General features: G+C 37.6%; 1 protein-coding gene across 2 annotated transcripts in view; it reads left to right on the top strand.

The window, feature by feature from the left end:
- Nucleotides 1–17,511, top strand: part of CUBN (cubilin) — a 269,991-nt gene that overhangs the window by 52,595 nt on the left and 199,885 nt on the right. For both annotated transcript variants that reach the window (XM_024750090.1, XM_024750089.1), the window contains exons 21-25: nucleotides 2,432–2,597; nucleotides 2,948–3,164; nucleotides 5,924–6,054; nucleotides 15,515–15,707; nucleotides 17,199–17,359. In XM_024750090.1, the coding sequence (XP_024605858.1) occupies nucleotides 2,432–2,597; nucleotides 2,948–3,164; nucleotides 5,924–6,054; nucleotides 15,515–15,707; nucleotides 17,199–17,359 (868 nt within the window). The remainder of the gene's footprint in view (nucleotides 1–2,431; nucleotides 2,598–2,947; nucleotides 3,165–5,923; nucleotides 6,055–15,514; nucleotides 15,708–17,198; nucleotides 17,360–17,511) is intronic.

Genomic DNA, 17,511 nt, shown 5'->3' with positions numbered 1-17,511 from the left:
ACTAAGTGAAAGAAAGCAAAGAGTGGAAAAACGTGTGAGGATGTGCATTGTTGGCAGGTTTTGGGTGTTTTTTTTAAAAGACCCACGAGGGTAGAGATGCCCACGAGCTCGCACAGGCAGAGTCCCTCCCGAAGGGCCAAAACGGGCAGTGAGGAAGCCAGCAGAGATGGGAGGACGGGGACAGGGGCGGGGGAAACAAGTTTGGGGATATTTGAGTATGTGATCTAAACACACAAAGTCCTTTTAAGAGGTTATCACATCATAAAGCGAGAAGGCAACGTTAAAAAAAGAAAAGTGGGCTTTTTCAGCTGGAACCATGATAATTAATAGATTCATGAGATTGAATTTGTGAGGATAAAATTTTAAAGGTCAGTACTGGAGTATCAATATCTGCTGCAAAGTTTTCGAATCGATGAGACGACCTGAGTCTTGGAAGCGAGACTGTTTTTGTTTTTGAGGGGAGGAGGGGGAGCCCGGCAAATAGAAGGAGCTCAAGCCCCATTTGTTGAATGAATAAATAAATGCCTTTCTGCTACAAGAAACAAACAAACAAAAACCTAGAAATTCTAGTTAGGACAATTAAGCAAGGAAAGGAAACAGAATGCATCCAGAATGAAAAGGAAGGAATACAATTATCTCAATTCACAGATAACATGATGTTGTATATAAAAAATCATAAGGAATCTATACACAAACACACACACACTTAAGCTATTAGAACTAATAAACAAATTCAGCAGGTTGTGGGATATAAGATCAAAATATGAAAGTCACTTTTTTATATACTAGCAATGAACAATTTGAAAATGAAATCAAGGAAACAATTCCATTTACAATAGCAAAAAAGAATAAATATTGAGGAATATAGCTTTAAAAAGACGTAAAATTTGTACTCTGAAAACTACAAGATGTCATTGAAGGAAATTGAAGATCTAAATAAATAGAAAGACATCTCATGTTAATGGATTAGAAGACATAATAATGTTAAGATGGCAGTACTCCTTAAATTTATCTGAAGATTTAATTCAATCTCTACCAAAATCCCAGGGGGCACTTTTGCAGAAATTCACAAGCTGATTGTAAACTTCGATTGGAAATGCAAGGGAACCAGAATAACCAGAAGCATTGTTGAAAAAGAACAACATTGGTGGAGTCACACTTATGATTTTAAAACTTAGAACAAAGCTATAATAATCAAGACAGTGTGTTATTCAGGTGAGGATAAAAATATGGAGCAATGGAACAGAATAGAAAATCCAGAAATAAATTCATACCTTTATGACCACTTGATTTTTGAAAAGGGTGCCAAGACAATTCAATGGGAAAAAGTAGTTTTTTCAAGTGGTGCTGAGTATGCACATACAAAATCGTGGAACTGGACTCCTTCCTTATACTATACACAAAAATTAACTCAGAATGGACCATAGACCTAAATTTCGTAGCTAAAACTATGAAGCTCTTGAAGAAAACATAGGAGTAAATATCTGTGACCTTGGGTTAGGCAAAGCCTTCTTAGATCTGGCACAAAAAAAATGCAACAAAAGAAAAATTGGACTTCATCGAAATTAAAAACAAATAATCTAATTTTTTAAATGGGCAAAGAATATGAATATATATTTCTTTAAAGAAGATATACGACTAGTCAGTAAACACATGAAAAAGATGCTCAACATCACTGATCATCAGGGAAATACAAATCAAACCACAATGAGATACTGCTTCACACCCGCTAGGATACTATAATCAAGAAGTCAGATAATAACAAGTGTTGAAATTGGAGCCCTTTTACACTTACACACTGCTGGTGAGCATTTAAATGGTACAGCTGCTTTGGAAAACAATTGGTAGTTCCTTGAAAAGTTAAACGTAGAGTTATCATTTGATCCAGCAATTCCACTTCTAGGTATACACTGAAGGGAAACGAAAATACACATCCACACAAAAATCTGTACATGAATGACTTCAGTCGTTATTCATAGTAGCCAAAATGTAAAAACAACCTAAACGTCCATCAATTGATGTGTATTAATAAAATGTGATATATCCATACAGTGGACTATTATATGGCATTAAAAAGAAATGAAGTAATGACACATGATACAAAATGGATGAACTTTGAAAACATTATGCCAAGTGAAAGTAGCTAGTTATAAAAGGCCACATATTGTATGATTTAATTTATTTGAAATGTCCATTCTATTTCTATAATATCTTATAGAAATAGAAAGTAAGTTAGTGGCATCCTGGGGCTGGGGTTTGAGGGGAATGGGGAGCGGCTGCTAAGGGGGATAGAGTTTCTTTCCGGGAGACTAAAATATTCTAAAATTGATTTTTACTATACTAATAAACATTTTAGAAAAAATTATTTTTGAAGCAGTTTTCCAAAATAAATATCTAACAAAATAAATTTGAACATATCTTTTTTACTTAGATTGGTAGCAGTTCCATTTTGGGTTCTCCTGAAAATAAAAAGTATTGTGGCACAGACATACCTTCGTTTATAACATCCGTGTACAATTTTCTTCATGTCATATTCGTGAAAAGTTCTTCTGCTGAAAATCATGGTTTCATGGCTAAATTTAGTACTGCGGCTTTGGGTAAGAGATTGATTCCCCTACTTTGCCTCTTGGGCTTGTATCAGAATAAGTGAACAATGGAAATAAATTATTATAGAAATTTAATCTACACTACAGATGTGTAGTCATCTACACTGTAAAAATTTTGCAGTACACGCAAAGGCAAAGAAAATATATATATTTCCTAATCAGCACGTGTCAGTAATTAATTGATGTTTATTAATAAGAGAAAAACTAGGTTATCTTCAGTGACATAGAAGGAACCTTTTTCTTTTTGACCTTTTAAGGGATTATGATCAGATTATTTTATTTGAAATTATTTATTTGTTGGTTACTTGTTCTGATAATTATTATTATTTTTATTTCAACAGCATGTGGAAAAGTTCTTACAGAGTCAACAGGAAGCATTCAAAGTCCTGGCCATCCAAATATCTACCCCCATGGTGTCAACTGTACCTGGCACGTAATAGTCCAGCCTGGTCACCTGATTCATCTGAGATTCAGGGAATTTCATCTGGAGTTTCATTACAATTGCACAAAGGACTATCTGGAAGTTTATGACACTGGTTCTCGGACATCTCTTGGGAGGTGAGATTATTTTGTTTTTCGATTTTTAACACAAAAACTTCCTGCTTTCTTGCACTCCTGCTTCAGTGATGGATTTAAAGTCCATCATGTTGTGTTATAAAAACCAGGTGAGATCAACACACTTCTCAGTGACCATTTCTACATCACTACTCACTACTCTGTAGCCTTGGCCATTAGTAATTACCTTTCGGCATGTGGATATACCCATGAAGCCATCACCAAAATCAAGATAATGCACATATCCTTTACCCTCACACCTTCTTCCTGCCCGTTACAATTCCTCACTTTTTTCCTCATCCCCAGCCCCAGGAAACTATGAAACTGCTTTCTATCACTGTAACTTAGTTTGCATATTCTGGAATTATATAAAAGTGGCATCATTCTGTACGTGCTCATTTTTCATCTGAGTTTTCTCCGTCAGGCTAATATTTTGTTGAGCTCCTTTGACCTGAGGCTTTACAGTTTTATGAAATATGAAACATTTTGGACCATGAGTTCTTGAAACGCTTTTTTTGTCTCCCCTCCCCTTGGGACTCTGATTACATGTATCTTAGGCCATTTGATGTTGTCCCAGAACTCATTGATATTCTCTTCATTTGATTTTGTGTCTTTGTTCTCTGTGCATTTCATTTTGGAAAGTTTCTATTACTCTGTATTCAAGTGCACTAATCTTCTTTCCTACAGTGTCTATCTGCTATTAATCCTACCAAATGCATCTTTTCATCTCAGACATGGTAGTTTTCACTTCTGGAAATTCATCTGGGGCCATCTTTTATATCTTCCACATCTCTACTTTACACATTATTTTTTTGCCTCTAGCTTCTTAAATTGGCGGGATACAGTTATAACTATTTTTATGTCTTTGTCTGCTAATTCAGTCCTCCGTGTCATTTCTTGCTACGTTTAGATTGATCAGTGTTTCTTCTCATTATGGGTCATACTTTCCTCCTCTTTTCATGCTTGGTAATATTTGATAGGATGACACACATTCTCAATTTTGTGTTTGTACACTGGACACTACTGTATTCTTGGGCTTTGTTTTGGGATGCAGTTAAGTTACTTTGAAACAGTTTGATCATTTCCAGTTTGGCTTTTAAACTCACTTGTCTCCTGTCTCTGAAGGGTCATTGTCCTTCACTGCTTGGTAGCCAGTGTCTTGAGAGCCATTGTTCTATCTATTTTTGTCCAGATTTTCAGTTTCAGATACAAGATTATGTAAATCCAGCCCCTGTTATTACCTCTTTGTTGGAAATAGATATCTCCTGATTCCTTTTTCCCCTTCTTTTTGTATTTCATTTTCTTTTTCCTCATCCATTTTTTTTTGTTGTTGTTGTTTTGTTTGTTTGTTTTTGCGGTATGTGGGTCTCTCACTGCTGTGGCCTCTCCCGCTGTGGAGCACAGGCTCCGGACACGCAGGCTCAGCGGCCATGGCTCACGGGCCCAGCCGCTCTGCGGTATGTGGGATCTTCCTGGACCGGGACACGAACCCGTGTCCCATGCATCGGCAGGCGGACTCTCAGCCAGTGCGCCACCAGGAAAGCCCTCCTCATCCATTTTTTAAACATTTTTCTTTATCCATTATTTCCTTGAACTTATTTTTTCCCCCAGTTTTATTCTCCCTCTTCATTTTTTGATCTTTCTTGTCTTAATCTTTAAGTTTTTAAAATTCCTTCTTTTTTTCTATTTCTTTTTTATACTTGACTTGTAATCACTGAAAAATACATAATTTTTGCTGAATGACATAAACTACAATGATCTAGTCCAAATTTGGCAGACATGGGCATATAGAGAGACATTTAGAATATTAATTAATTCATCTACCTTGTTTTGATCAAGATATTGTCATTTTTAAAACTGAAATGGTATTATACACCTTTTCTTTTCCTTTTTCTTTTACAGAAATTAACTCATCTATTTCCCATATTTAATACTTTGTCTTATTTTGGTTTCTATTTTTTTCCCCCTGTCATTCCGTTAAGGTACTTTTACCAAGTGTTCTCTGAATTGAGATTTCTATTTTCTAGCCACTCCTTCTTATAAATGTTTCTCTAGATAAAAGCTCACGACATAATGTCTTTTAGCTTTACTACAAGAGTTTTTCTGAGTAAAATTGTTTTCTTCAACAAAAACTTGACATGGTTTAGTAAACAAACTCTTACCTCTGCATAGGCCAGCTGGGTAAAGACAATAGGTTCCACCTGTATAAGGCTTACAATTCCAGGCACTGTTCTAAGTTCTTTATATACAGTGTATTAACTCATACAATTCTCAAAACAACTCTATGAAGTAGGTGGTGTCATCACCCCCATTTTACAGATGGGAAAACTGAAGCATAGATGTTGAGTCCTCTGCCCAAAGTCATAAAGCCTCTAAGAGATAGACCTGACTCTAGAGTCTGTGCTCTCTGAGTTTATAATACATGGTTTTCCTTTGTTGCGTAAGTGTGTTGATTACATTTCTATGAATAAGTTCAGTAATGTGCGGTATGGTGACTCCTATAGCTCGTAATTTCTAATTTCATTGAACTTCTGTTACAAGTCACACAGCTAAGCACATACATAAAACCATCTAAAGGAAGTAATCATGAATTGGATGATCTTTAGCAACTTTGTAAATGGTTTGTGCTTGAAATATACTTGTTTTTTAAGGTTAATAGGGGATATTATTGTTGTTATTTTTTTATATGTCCTAATTTGGGGTACATCATTTCAAGCATACTGAAAGTTTTTAAACCTGTGTTCTTTCTTGGTTTCAAATAGATATTGTGGAAAATCCATCCCACCCTCTCTTACCAGTAGTGACAACTCATTAATGCTTACATTTGTGGCTGACTCTGACCTTGCTTATGAAGGCTTTTTAATAAACTATGAAGCAATTGATGCATCAGCAGGTAATAAAATAGCATTGTATGCTTGGTTTCACTTACTGCATTAAAGGATAGCACTGTGAGAATACTTCATGCCAGAATCTGTGACATAATGAAAGATGCTTTTAGAATAAAGTGTAGTGACTTAAGTGCCTTCCATATTAAATATAGAGTAATGAAAAGGTAAGAGTATTTTATCAATGTTAAATTTTCTAATTTTGGTAATTGCACTCTGGTTTTGTAAGAGAATGTTTATGTTCTTAGGAATAATAAAGCAATGGGAGCAAAATATACATATGTAGTAAATCTGAGTAAAAGGAATTTGGGAGCTTTTTCTTACAACTTTTCTGTGAGCTTAAAATTCTGTCAAAATTAAGTGTTACAAAAGAGACCAAACACTTATTTTAAGAAATTAGAGAAGGGGAGGGTGGGACGAATTGGGAGATTAGGTTTGACATAAATACACTACCGCGTGTAAAATAGATAGCTGGTGGGAACCTGCTGTACAGCACAGGGAGCTCAGCTCGGTGCTCTGTGATGCCCTAGATGGGGGAAAGGAGGGGAGCGAGGTCCAGGAGGGAGGGGATATAGGTATACATATAGCTGATTCACTTCATTGTACAGCAGAAACTAACACAACATTGTAAAGCAATTTTATTTTACTCCACTAAAAAAAAAAAAAAAGAAAGAACTTAGAAAAAGGACAACAGAATAAGAAACTACTACATGTAATTCTATGGCAGAAAATGAAAGATTTTTTGGTTAAAATGAGCATTTCTAAATTTTACTTAATGAAATTGAATCTTTTCAGCTTCTTTCCTTTTAGTGTATTTTTCCTATTACTTAATTCTCATCATTACTCTGCTCTTTGCAAATGCAGTGTGAGAAACAAACACCCTTTGCCAGCAGGGTCTTTGAGGTCATGCATAAACCAGAGATGCTCCCAGCCCCAGAACCTATGGGATTTAGGAGGGTGCCATGTTTTCTTAGGCTCCTGTTCCCACCTGGGATGTGTACCTTTTTAGGGAGTCTGGGTTTTCCTTTTGCATAATATTTAGAAAGATAGTTCATGGACCAAAATACTATGCAGTATAGACATACAGGGGGTGGGGGTGTGTGACTGAGCTTCCCAAGCATTTCACACCTTTGATTGTCCCAGAAACATGTAATTCTCGGCAGCTTAAGAAAGTACTGAGAGCATTTCCCTGTACCAGATGTGCTCCCTCTGACACCGTCCTGCCTCCAGAACTCCCCAGCCTCTCATCTGTTAAAGCCCGCACTCCCTTAAAAAAAAAAAAAAAAAAAAGGTAAATTAATCTTCCCCTTGGAGTTTCCACCAATTTCTCACTTATTTCCTCTCAGAGCAGCTGGCCACTATTGTTCATTTCAGGCTGTTCTCTGTAATAGTTCAAGTTCTGTTTTGGAAGCGTGGCTTTAGATTTCTCCAGGATCCTGAGTGTGAGAAAATCATACACCTTTCTCTCCTGTGGGCTCCACTCTCGAGATAGTTCATTATCCAGCTCCAGCACCTGGGAAATTGAATCCCCAGCAGTTACAGTTGGTTATGTTATGTGATTGACATGTTTACTGGACTTCGTTCAGATTTTTCACATCCAATGACCAAAACCGGCTTCTCAAGAAATTCTAGTTGCACACAATTTTCCATACTTTTGTGGTTTTATATGCCTCATATTTTTGGCCCAAACCACAGCTGAATATTAGATTAGGATTTGGAGCAAGTCACTTGAACTGTCTGGGCCATAGTTTTCTCATCTGTAAAATTAAGGGATTGGATCTGATGATCTTTTGGATGTCTTCTGCCTTTAATCAACTATGGACACACGTTTAATTTGCTGCATGAATAAACTAGCTGTAACTCAGATAACAAACGATACAGGTGGGACCTCCTAAAATATTATGGAAATCTTTGTAACAATATGCAGTATCTCTGCAATGACTCACACAGCCTCGCTAAAACCACGCTGGCTTGTAAAGCAATATCTAGTGCAATAGGAGTAATTTGGCAGGGAGGATGAGAAATTTTAATTCAGAAAGATAAGATACAGGTAAAATAAAAGTAAGTTCTGAGAAAGGAAAGAAGCAAGCTGGACAGAAGAGAAAACTGACAAAGAAAAGACAGGTGATGAGAGAGAAGGACATCCTGAGGTGGCAAACCCTAAAGACTCTCCAGTCCGCCTCCCCGTGAGGTCATCGCTACTTTGGCTGTGTTTGGTCCAGACAGGGCTGAAATCACAGACAAGGAAGCGTTTGCTTTCCACCCCTTGGCTGAGCCTGGCTGGTCTCTGTGCGCCTGCCCTTTGCTGGATGATTTCATCAGCCTGGCTACCACAGTCAGATATTCTAAACAGCAATCTAATCACGGGATCCGGGAGGCCGTACGGCACCCTCATCTTACCATTTAGGAGCCTGTCTCGGTTTCCCATAGAGGAGGACACGAGGGACGGGCTCTCATGAATTGCTGAGGGCGCCCCTGAAGGACTGCTCAGGGGAGGACGGCTCAGGAGACTGATGTGCAGGTCGGGCTGGTCACAGCCAGGCGGGCGGCCCGAGTCTGAGTTCGCTGCCCACCTGGAAAGAGGGGGGTGGTGGGATGCTTTCTGTTCAGCTGTCATCTTATTTTTGACATTTTCTGCGGTGTTAGGGAAAAGTGTCAACGGACGCTCAGTCACTGGCCCTCATCCTATCTTACTGCTTTAGCAAAAGTTATCTTTAGGCACTAATGACAGTCCTGGGTTGTTGGCTTTTAGTCCGTTGGCACCACAGGTGTGAGTTTCTCTGCTGTTTCTTGCCTTCATCTGGTAAAGGTTAAATTTCCTGACTTGAATCCAGTTACTTTTCCATCTGTAGTTGTACCATGGGGCTGTGATGTCAGCCCCTAAAAATGTGTGTGGGAGGAAAAGAGATTGACTTCTGCTCCTTGCTTGACTCCCTCCCCCATCAGCGTTTCTGCTTTCATCCAGATGTGCCTGGGGCAACAGAGACAAAGACCTAACTAGAAAATGCTGGCGGCTAGAAACCCTTAGGAATTTCTTAGTAACTGATTTATGAACCGGGGGTTTAAGTGTTTGCTAATTTAACGTACAAAATATTTGAATTCAGAGACAATATACTTGATTAGTTAACTTTAATTTAAACTGTAATTTTATTTTCTATCAACATCTACTGCATATACGTCAATATAATCCTACCAAGAGGGTACTTTAAAAGGATAAGAAAGAATAGAGAAACGTACCTGACGCACTTTCTACTTTAACATTAGAAGAAAACCTGTATAACCTCTAGTCTAGTGTTTTTCAAACATTGAAGCATTCATGACTCCCCAGTGGGTCATGATATTATCTTATCAGATTGCTACCTACATTTGCGAAAAGTATGGAATAGAATAGAAAAGATTAGACTAGAAAATATCAGAATAGACTAGAAAATATCAGAGCTTATCATGAAGGGTTTGGTGTTACTTCATGAAACCTCTTTGCATTATCTGTGTATGTACATGATTGATGTAAATGTATTTTTATGGTGTGCCAGAAAACTCAAAACACTAATCTAGTCTGATTACCTTATGTAGTCCAATTACCTTATTTTTCAAATGAGGAAAATTGAAGTCCAGAATTGAATTTATCCTCCCAAGAATACACAGCTAAGTTGGTTTAGAAGCCACACACAAGCAATCCAGTTCAAACATGGAATTCATTTGTTTTACCAAATCTAGACTAGTTCTTAGAAAAGCTCTCGATGCCCTGCACATGGGGGTGGCTGGTAACATCCCATTCAGAGCTACAGTAGAACGACAGTGGGCTTTTCCTATTTTTTGCTAGGGGAAGAGCTTTACAGTTGTTTGGGGAAATGTCCAGGAAGTATCAGAAGCACATCAACATTAGGTTAAAAGTCGGCCCTGGGCTGCCCTGGTGGCGCAGTGGTTGAGAGTCCGCCTGCCGATGCAGGGGACGCGGGTTCGTGTCCCGGTCCGGGAAGATCCCACATGCCGCAGAGCGGCTGGGCCCGTGAGCCATGGCCGCTGCGCCTGCGTGGGCTTTCACGTCCTTCTCATTCCCCGCTCAGAGTTCCCACCTACCCGGCAGTGGGTGTTTAGTGCTGTTTTTCATCCATCACCCTGGATCTGAGCCCAGAAGAGGCATCTAAGAGTGAGAAGTCAAGAAATGATTACCAGAAGGGAAAGCGAGGGTTTCTTTAGAAGAAATGCATAGAGAGAGTCTGTTTCTATTTCAAAACTTCAATCCGGCAGAGCTGTGTTCTCAAACTCTAGTGTTCATTGGATGCTCGAGGTGGGGTTTTCTTGTTACAGATTCAGGTATCAGAACCCCACCCAAGTATTCTGATTCACATAGGTCTAGGGTAGGTTTTCACCAAGCAATTCAAGTGGCTCTAATGAAACTTTGCATTTCATCAGAGACTCTGAAAGTCAAGTCCTAGCATATAAATTGCTGTAGAATTACAACTGAGGTGTAATGGTGGATTGGGCTGTAACTGCTCATGGGGGAAAATACTTTCTATTATTTGGTGAAAGAAAGGCTGAAGGTGAAGTCAGAGCCTCGGTTCTAGTCCCAGCCTTGCTGCTAACTTGGAAAGCTTTGGGCAAGTCACAAGCCTCTCTGATTCTTTCTATCCAACTTGAATTCTGTATTTTCTGCTCTGAGATATTCAGATATTTTTAAGGTTTTTTAAGTACGTCTATTGATCTCTTAAAGATTTACTTCCTCATTGGTCAGTAGTTTCTCATATTTTTGTAGATATGGGTTTCCCAGCACTTCCCAGCTCAGTAGATTTATCTTATTTATCATATTTCTCAGTTCTTAGAATAAAGATGCTAAACAAAACATTGTGATATTCTTAGTTTTCTACTCACCTTCATTTCTAAATTGACATTTCATGCTTAGAGAAACCAGGATTAATAAAGACCACAGGATTTGGAAAGGAAGCACTTGGGGTTGAATTTTATCTTTGTCGTGTCTGAACTGAGTGATTTTCAGAGCTTAACCTCCAGGAGTCTCATATCCTTCACCTGTACCTTCATCTCTAAGAAGTGGAGGTTATAATGCCTGGCTGTTTCACATAGTTGGGGAAGATAAAATGAGACATTTTCTGTGAAAATTATGTAATAGGTGTAAACCGCCATGATTGTGCCAGATTTAAAATAGAATTACTGATATCCAAATACAGTTTTACAATAGCTGCTTTAGTGATTTAGCTTATATTCATGTTCATTAAAATTGGTCATCGATATGGGAAAAGAAAAAGCCATGACCGTGACCACCCAGCAGAAAATTGTAGGCAAATGTTAAATTTGGGTTAGGGAGGCTTCTTCTTTCCTCGTGAAGAAATTGAACCTGTAATTTTATATTCTCTCAAGTCTTCACTTTGAAGGTTGTTAAACCAAATATGCCAATAAAAGCAGATGGCGGTTCCGGGGTTCATCAGAAAATCTGAGGTCATAGGTATTCACGTAAACACAAGAAGTTTCCTAGATGATTTCAGAAAGCACCACCTATAGGTGGATCCCTAGTGTGATTGGCTAATCACAAAAGTTATCTCACAAGCCAAAGCAGGGAGGTGGTGGAGCAGCTACCCATAATCCAGGGTCTCCCTAGGAGATACATTCTTCTATCTACAGGGTCAGTTTATCCTACTCCCATCACCCAAATCGCGTGGGGCGATACCATCATTGCGTTTTGAGTTGGAGGATTATCTGTGTTTTGAATTTTCCCTTGGATAATGAGCTGAACGCTATGTTACTAACACTTATTTAAAGGTGCCTAGTAGAGGCAGACACACCTTGTGATTTTTAGAAAAATACGGTTTTGTGATTTTGTAGTGGTCCACAGCAGATGTTTGTGTACTTCCTCTTTTCTTTTTTTTTTCTTTTGAAGTTGGTCAGAAAGAAAGATGTGAGAGGCCTACTAATAGCTGTCTTTGATCTTCGGAGATGTGTTTTCCCACTGCTAGTTCAGTTGAATTTAGTGGATGGAAGAAATCTACTTTTCTTCTTCGTCTCTTTGTAAATGTTGTTAGACCATAATAAAGGGCAAACTGCCATTGGATATGAGTTTTCCTTTGGCTACGTAAGACATAAACAAAAGGCATTTTTCGTGTTTCTATCTTGTGTTGATGTAAGAAGCATCATGGCAACACATGAATATCCTTTTATGGGAATATATTCAACTTTAGTTATTTGTGGTTTATTGCAAAGCATAAGAGGAAGCCAAAGTCTAGCGTATTCTCAGTATACCGCCTCTAAGCATAAGCCTACTGATACTTCCCAGTATCAATATTATTCTATAAACAGCAATTTACACTGTCAAGGGAAGAACACGTGAACATTGTACAGATTTCAGAGTTAGATAAGAGGACTTACTAACCTTTCAAGAAACAAGTACGTTAAGTTTAGAGAACCATTGTTTTTCTCTCTGTAATACAAATTAGATATGTGAATCTCATAAAACTACAGTCAAATTTTAACATTAAATATTCTATCATTTAATATTTGTAGCAGGTGTACCTGCTCCAGCCTAGCAGGAGCTACTCTCTGGCATGACTTTCTAAGTCTCACCCCATGCTTGCCCAGTCCAGGCTCTGGCAGGAGTTCATAGGGAACTTTCCGCAGATGCCTGGTTCCCCTCTCCGTATGTGTCTTCCTCACTGGAGCAGTGCCAGTGCCTTTGGAAGCCCTATACTCTGATCCCTGCTTCCTCAGCTTAACAGGACTGTCATTCACTACTTTGGCTTCAGCTGTGGTCAGAAAATTCTTGGCCCAGATAAAAAGCCAAGGAAATCAAGACTCCTACCTCATGAATTTTCTTTCTGTCAAGGATTGCAGTCTTGGACTGCCTGTGGTCCAGTGCCTCCTATATTTTGTCCAGTTTTATAGCTGTTATGGAGAGGGGCTAGTCTAGTATTAGTTACTTGCCATGGCTGGAAACAGAGATTCCTATAACTTAAATTTAGTAAACATTGTAAAATATTAAAGAATCACAATATACCCAGGAGAGAGGACAGGGGAAAATGAGGTGAGAAAAGTGGAAGGAGTAGGGATGGCCTAGAGACAAGGGTAGGAAGTTAGATACTTGTCCCCCACTTCTTAGTTTTCAGCACATTAAGTAATATACTTTTAACAAATATTTATTAGATGTGATCTGGGCCGGGTACTGTGGTGACAATTAATAAAGGTTAACAAGGTCCCATTCATATCTCAATGAATGAGAGGAAAGGCTTAGTAGAGGAAATATACTCACATAAACACAATCACAATAAAATATATATTGGGGGTTCAGATTGCAATTTGCATAAAGTTTTATTGAGCACAAGGACATTAATTCTGTTTGATCAGGAAATGTTTCACAGAGGAAGTGATATTTGAATTTGACTTTGAACGATGGGTAAGAGTTTATTTGTTATAGGTGTGTTGGGGAAGGAGGGCAGGTTGTCGGATACAGCGTGTTAAACAAAGTGAACAGCGTGAAGATCATTTGAATACCTCAGGGACTGTTTTTTACCTTTGTGCCAACAATGGAAAAGAAGCTTGATGTGTAAATCAGAATTTCAGTAGGGATTCACACCCACCTGCCCGTTACAAGTACTACAAGAATCACTTGCATATGGACAAGGTACAGGGAAATTACTCAGCATTACCTCTCAAAATTTTTCATTAAAATTTCCTTTACTTGGGAACCTGATTATACAGGCCATTCTCCTGCAGACTCATTCCAAGTTGCATTGAAAATACTCAGTGCAATTGTATCTCCCCTCTGGGGGTAGAGTGGGAAAGCAAGGAACAGTATCATTTTAAGAACAAGTGAAACGGGCAGAGAATTCGCTCTCGATATTTGATTTATTGGCTAAAGCTACTTGACTGCAGGGGTGGTCAATTAGTCTGTAAGTTCGTCAGCTCAGGGAGACTGGGTCACAGCCTTCACTTACTGTCCATTTGATCCATAAATTTTTATCTTAGTAATACTCGTTAGTGGATCTGAAATACTTAATATACCGCCTCTTCACACACATTCCCGCCCCTCTCCTGCTCTCCCCTGCTTTTTCTCTGCCTTTTCCCTTCCTTTTTTTCTCCCTTCCTTCCTCTCTCCCTCCCTTCCTTCTTTTCTTCCTTGACCCTTGAAGAAATATCTTGGCAGACTGTAGAAAAGTATAGAAGTATATACAACATTCATCCCTCAAGTTAAATATCACTGTCAACTCCTTCAATAAATTAAGCCTTGATTACTTGCTGTTTAAAATCGAGTAAACCAAATAAATGCATGGTGAATGCCAGTTCTCTGAAGGCCGTACATAGGTAGGAGAACCTGTAGTATTTCCTATGCGTCTCTGTGCTCTCAATGCCAGTGGTTCCTCTTTTGTTTTCTGAGTATGACTATACAGCTGCAACTGGGGGAAATAGCACACCTGAACATCCTCATTTTCTTTTTTTTATTCATCATAAAGTATAATAGTTTATTCTCCTCCAAAACCTGTCAGTCAAAGACCTGTGTCTACTCCTGGATCCTAGATTTATATTATTACTGGATCCAACTGAAGATACATTAAGAATGCATTGAAACCAGACTTTCTTTGGAAAATATCTCAGATTTGGAGGGCATTTGGAGTGGGTTGGTTAGTGACTAGAGAGTCTGAAGGACTGAATAGGTCAACTGTTAAAGTAGAACAGTTAGTCATTATCTAGGACATAAACTTATCCAGGTACTATCTAAATGTTTCATATGAACGATCTAATTTATTCCTCACATTTATGCTCTGCTTTTCTTACACTTTTCTGTTCTATTTCGAAGCATAATGATGGTCACTACCATTTACTGAGCACGTAGCACGTCCAAGTCCTTTAATTGCATTATATCTCTGACGCTTGGGTGTGCACTCAAAGGTAGTTACAACTCCATCTTGGAGATGAGGGTCAGAGAGGCGAAGCAACTTGCCTAAAGTTGTACAGTTTGTCATTGTTTGAGCTGGGCGTTGATTCAAGGTCACTCTGATCCCTGGGTCTCATCTCCTATTTATCACCCTGTGGCTGAGTACCAGCTTTGTCATTTCTCATAAATTCATGCTTTGACAAAAACCATTTTGAAAGAAGGGTACAAAAAGAAGAACAGAACTGAATTACTGCTAGGCCTCCCCCTGTGACTTCTGCAGTTGAGCCTAATTTTTAATGTTTATGATAATTTGCATGGATTAAAAAAATTATAGCACTTCCAAGAACCAGAAAGTCGCGATTATATGTAACAAATTCCACTACACAGCTTAGGTTTACTATTAGTAATTGTTTTTGCCTTTGAGACCAAAAACTTTGTTCTGAAAGGAAATCATTCTTTGAACATCTCCGAATGGCCTATTGAAAATCAAGTATTTTGGCAAAAATTAATGAAGTGTATATTACTGAATGTCTGGTAAATGTAGTATAATATTTTTTATTTCCTCTCTTGCGATCTGTTTCTTTTCACAGCATGCTTGGAAGACTATACAGGTGAATCTGGGACTTTCACTTCTCCAAACTTCCCCAGTAATTATCCCAACAACTTAGAATGCATTTATAGGATCACGGTGAAGACCAGCCAACAGATTGCATTGCACTTCACAAACTTCTCCTTGGAGGAGGCCATTGGGGGAACTTGTGTAGCAGATTATGTGGAAATCAGGTGAGCACCTTTATTTCCTCATAATTTTTTTCATTATTTATTTTCATTCATCATCTTTCTTGGAAAGGTTAAGGAAAAAATATAGAAATTTTCTGTAAAGCTCCCTTTTGTGTTCTTTCTTGCAAGATAGAAAGTTTGTCATTCTGTACTGCTGAACTGAATGAAGAAGCATTTTCAGAACTCTAATGGAAAACTGATGAACTCATAGAAGTGCTAACAAAAGATCAAGATGAAAAAAAAATTAATTACATGGGACTGAGCGAACCGATGAGGATGATGATAATTTTTGTGACTTTCTGTTTGAATAAAAATAAATAAATAAAAAATAAAGTTTGTCATTTGGAACCTGGCTTAACAGTAGGAAAACGAAATTGCATAAGATTCAGTGGTTATTTAGAAGTGATTATTTTATTGGGAATATTTAAAAATAAACTCTGAATTTTATTTGGGCAGAGTAAACAGATATACTACTGGTCTGAAATTAGACACTTGCAATTCAGGTACTGAATACCTACTTTATGTAAAATCAATTTAAGTTTTAGGCTGTTTACTGTCCATTTAGTCTAATTTGTCATAAAAACGATGTTAAGATAAAGTTTTCACAAAGTTTTTTTGTGTTCAGATAATAAATTCTAGGCTTGTGAATTTCAGTGCAAGGCTTTATTCTTTAATTCTTTAGTGCTTTGAAAGAATGGGTTTTAAACAGTTATATTTGCAATAAAGGTGAGTTAAGTTATACATTAGTATCTCCCCAAATCATTACATTGAGTTAAATTAGACTAATCAATTTGGTGTGCATCTGTGTTAAATTTTTTATTTGACATCTCAAAAGCCTAGAATCTTATACTATTTTACAGTAAATGTTGTTCTATGATGTAAAGTAAGGTACTAAAACAATAAAGCATTATCATACCATGTAATGCTAAAACAACATAATTTTCAGCAATCATTGGACTTTAATGTTGAGTGAATATTTTTTTCTAGGCTTGAAAAAGCTATAGATCATAAACTAGATTTAAGACCCTAAAAGTTCTTGGGGAAAGAATTATCTTCAAAATTTTGCTTAACTATGTCAAATATATTAAATTTTGAAAATTTTCAAATGAGAAGAAAAACATTTAGGTTTTCTCTATAAAATTAAGCAACATTTGTTTCTACTGTTAATAATTATGGTTTCTTTATCCTTTGTTCTCTGACCCATTTGCCAGATGCTTTATTTGAGAGGGAGAAGATTAAACACTTTTTCTCCATTTGCAACTGGTTATATAAAATGTCATGCCAACCATACATGATGGTTATTCTATGTTATTATTCATATATTATTTAATGAAGTGAAAAATTGAAAACTTGGAATTGTTCTTAGAATATTTGAGAAAGAGGTTGACTGACAAACTGATCTGTTTTTGATCTCAAAGTTCAATTAACGTTAAATGTTTATATCGTAATATTATCAATACCCTAACAAATGATCACATCTGTATTTTGTCACAGGAATGGAGGCTATGAAACTTCACCACCCCTGGGGCAATACTGTGGCTCCAATCCACCTCCAAGAATCATCTCCCACAGTAACAAACTATGGTTAAAATTTAAGAGTGACTTCTTTGGCTCAGGGCCTGGATTCTCGGCTTATTGGGATGGGTCATTAACAGGTAAATGGCCAAGACTTGTCTTTTATTGGAGAGTCCAGTCTAACTGGCATCTTGATTGTGGGATTGCTGTGCTCTTATCTATTTTTTTCCAGCTGTATTTTGTCAGTACTATTTATAATAAACTTCAACATTGTGAATATTTCTGAATTAAC

This window comes from Neophocaena asiaeorientalis, unplaced genomic scaffold (assembly GCF_003031525.2).
Source record: "Neophocaena asiaeorientalis asiaeorientalis breed wild unplaced genomic scaffold, Neophocaena_asiaeorientalis_V1.1 scaffold4, whole genome shotgun sequence".
Lineage (NCBI taxonomy): Eukaryota > Metazoa > Chordata > Mammalia > Artiodactyla > Phocoenidae > Neophocaena > Neophocaena asiaeorientalis.
The sequence above is the reverse complement of the archived record's forward strand: the minus strand, read 5'-3'. Positions and strand labels throughout refer to the sequence as shown.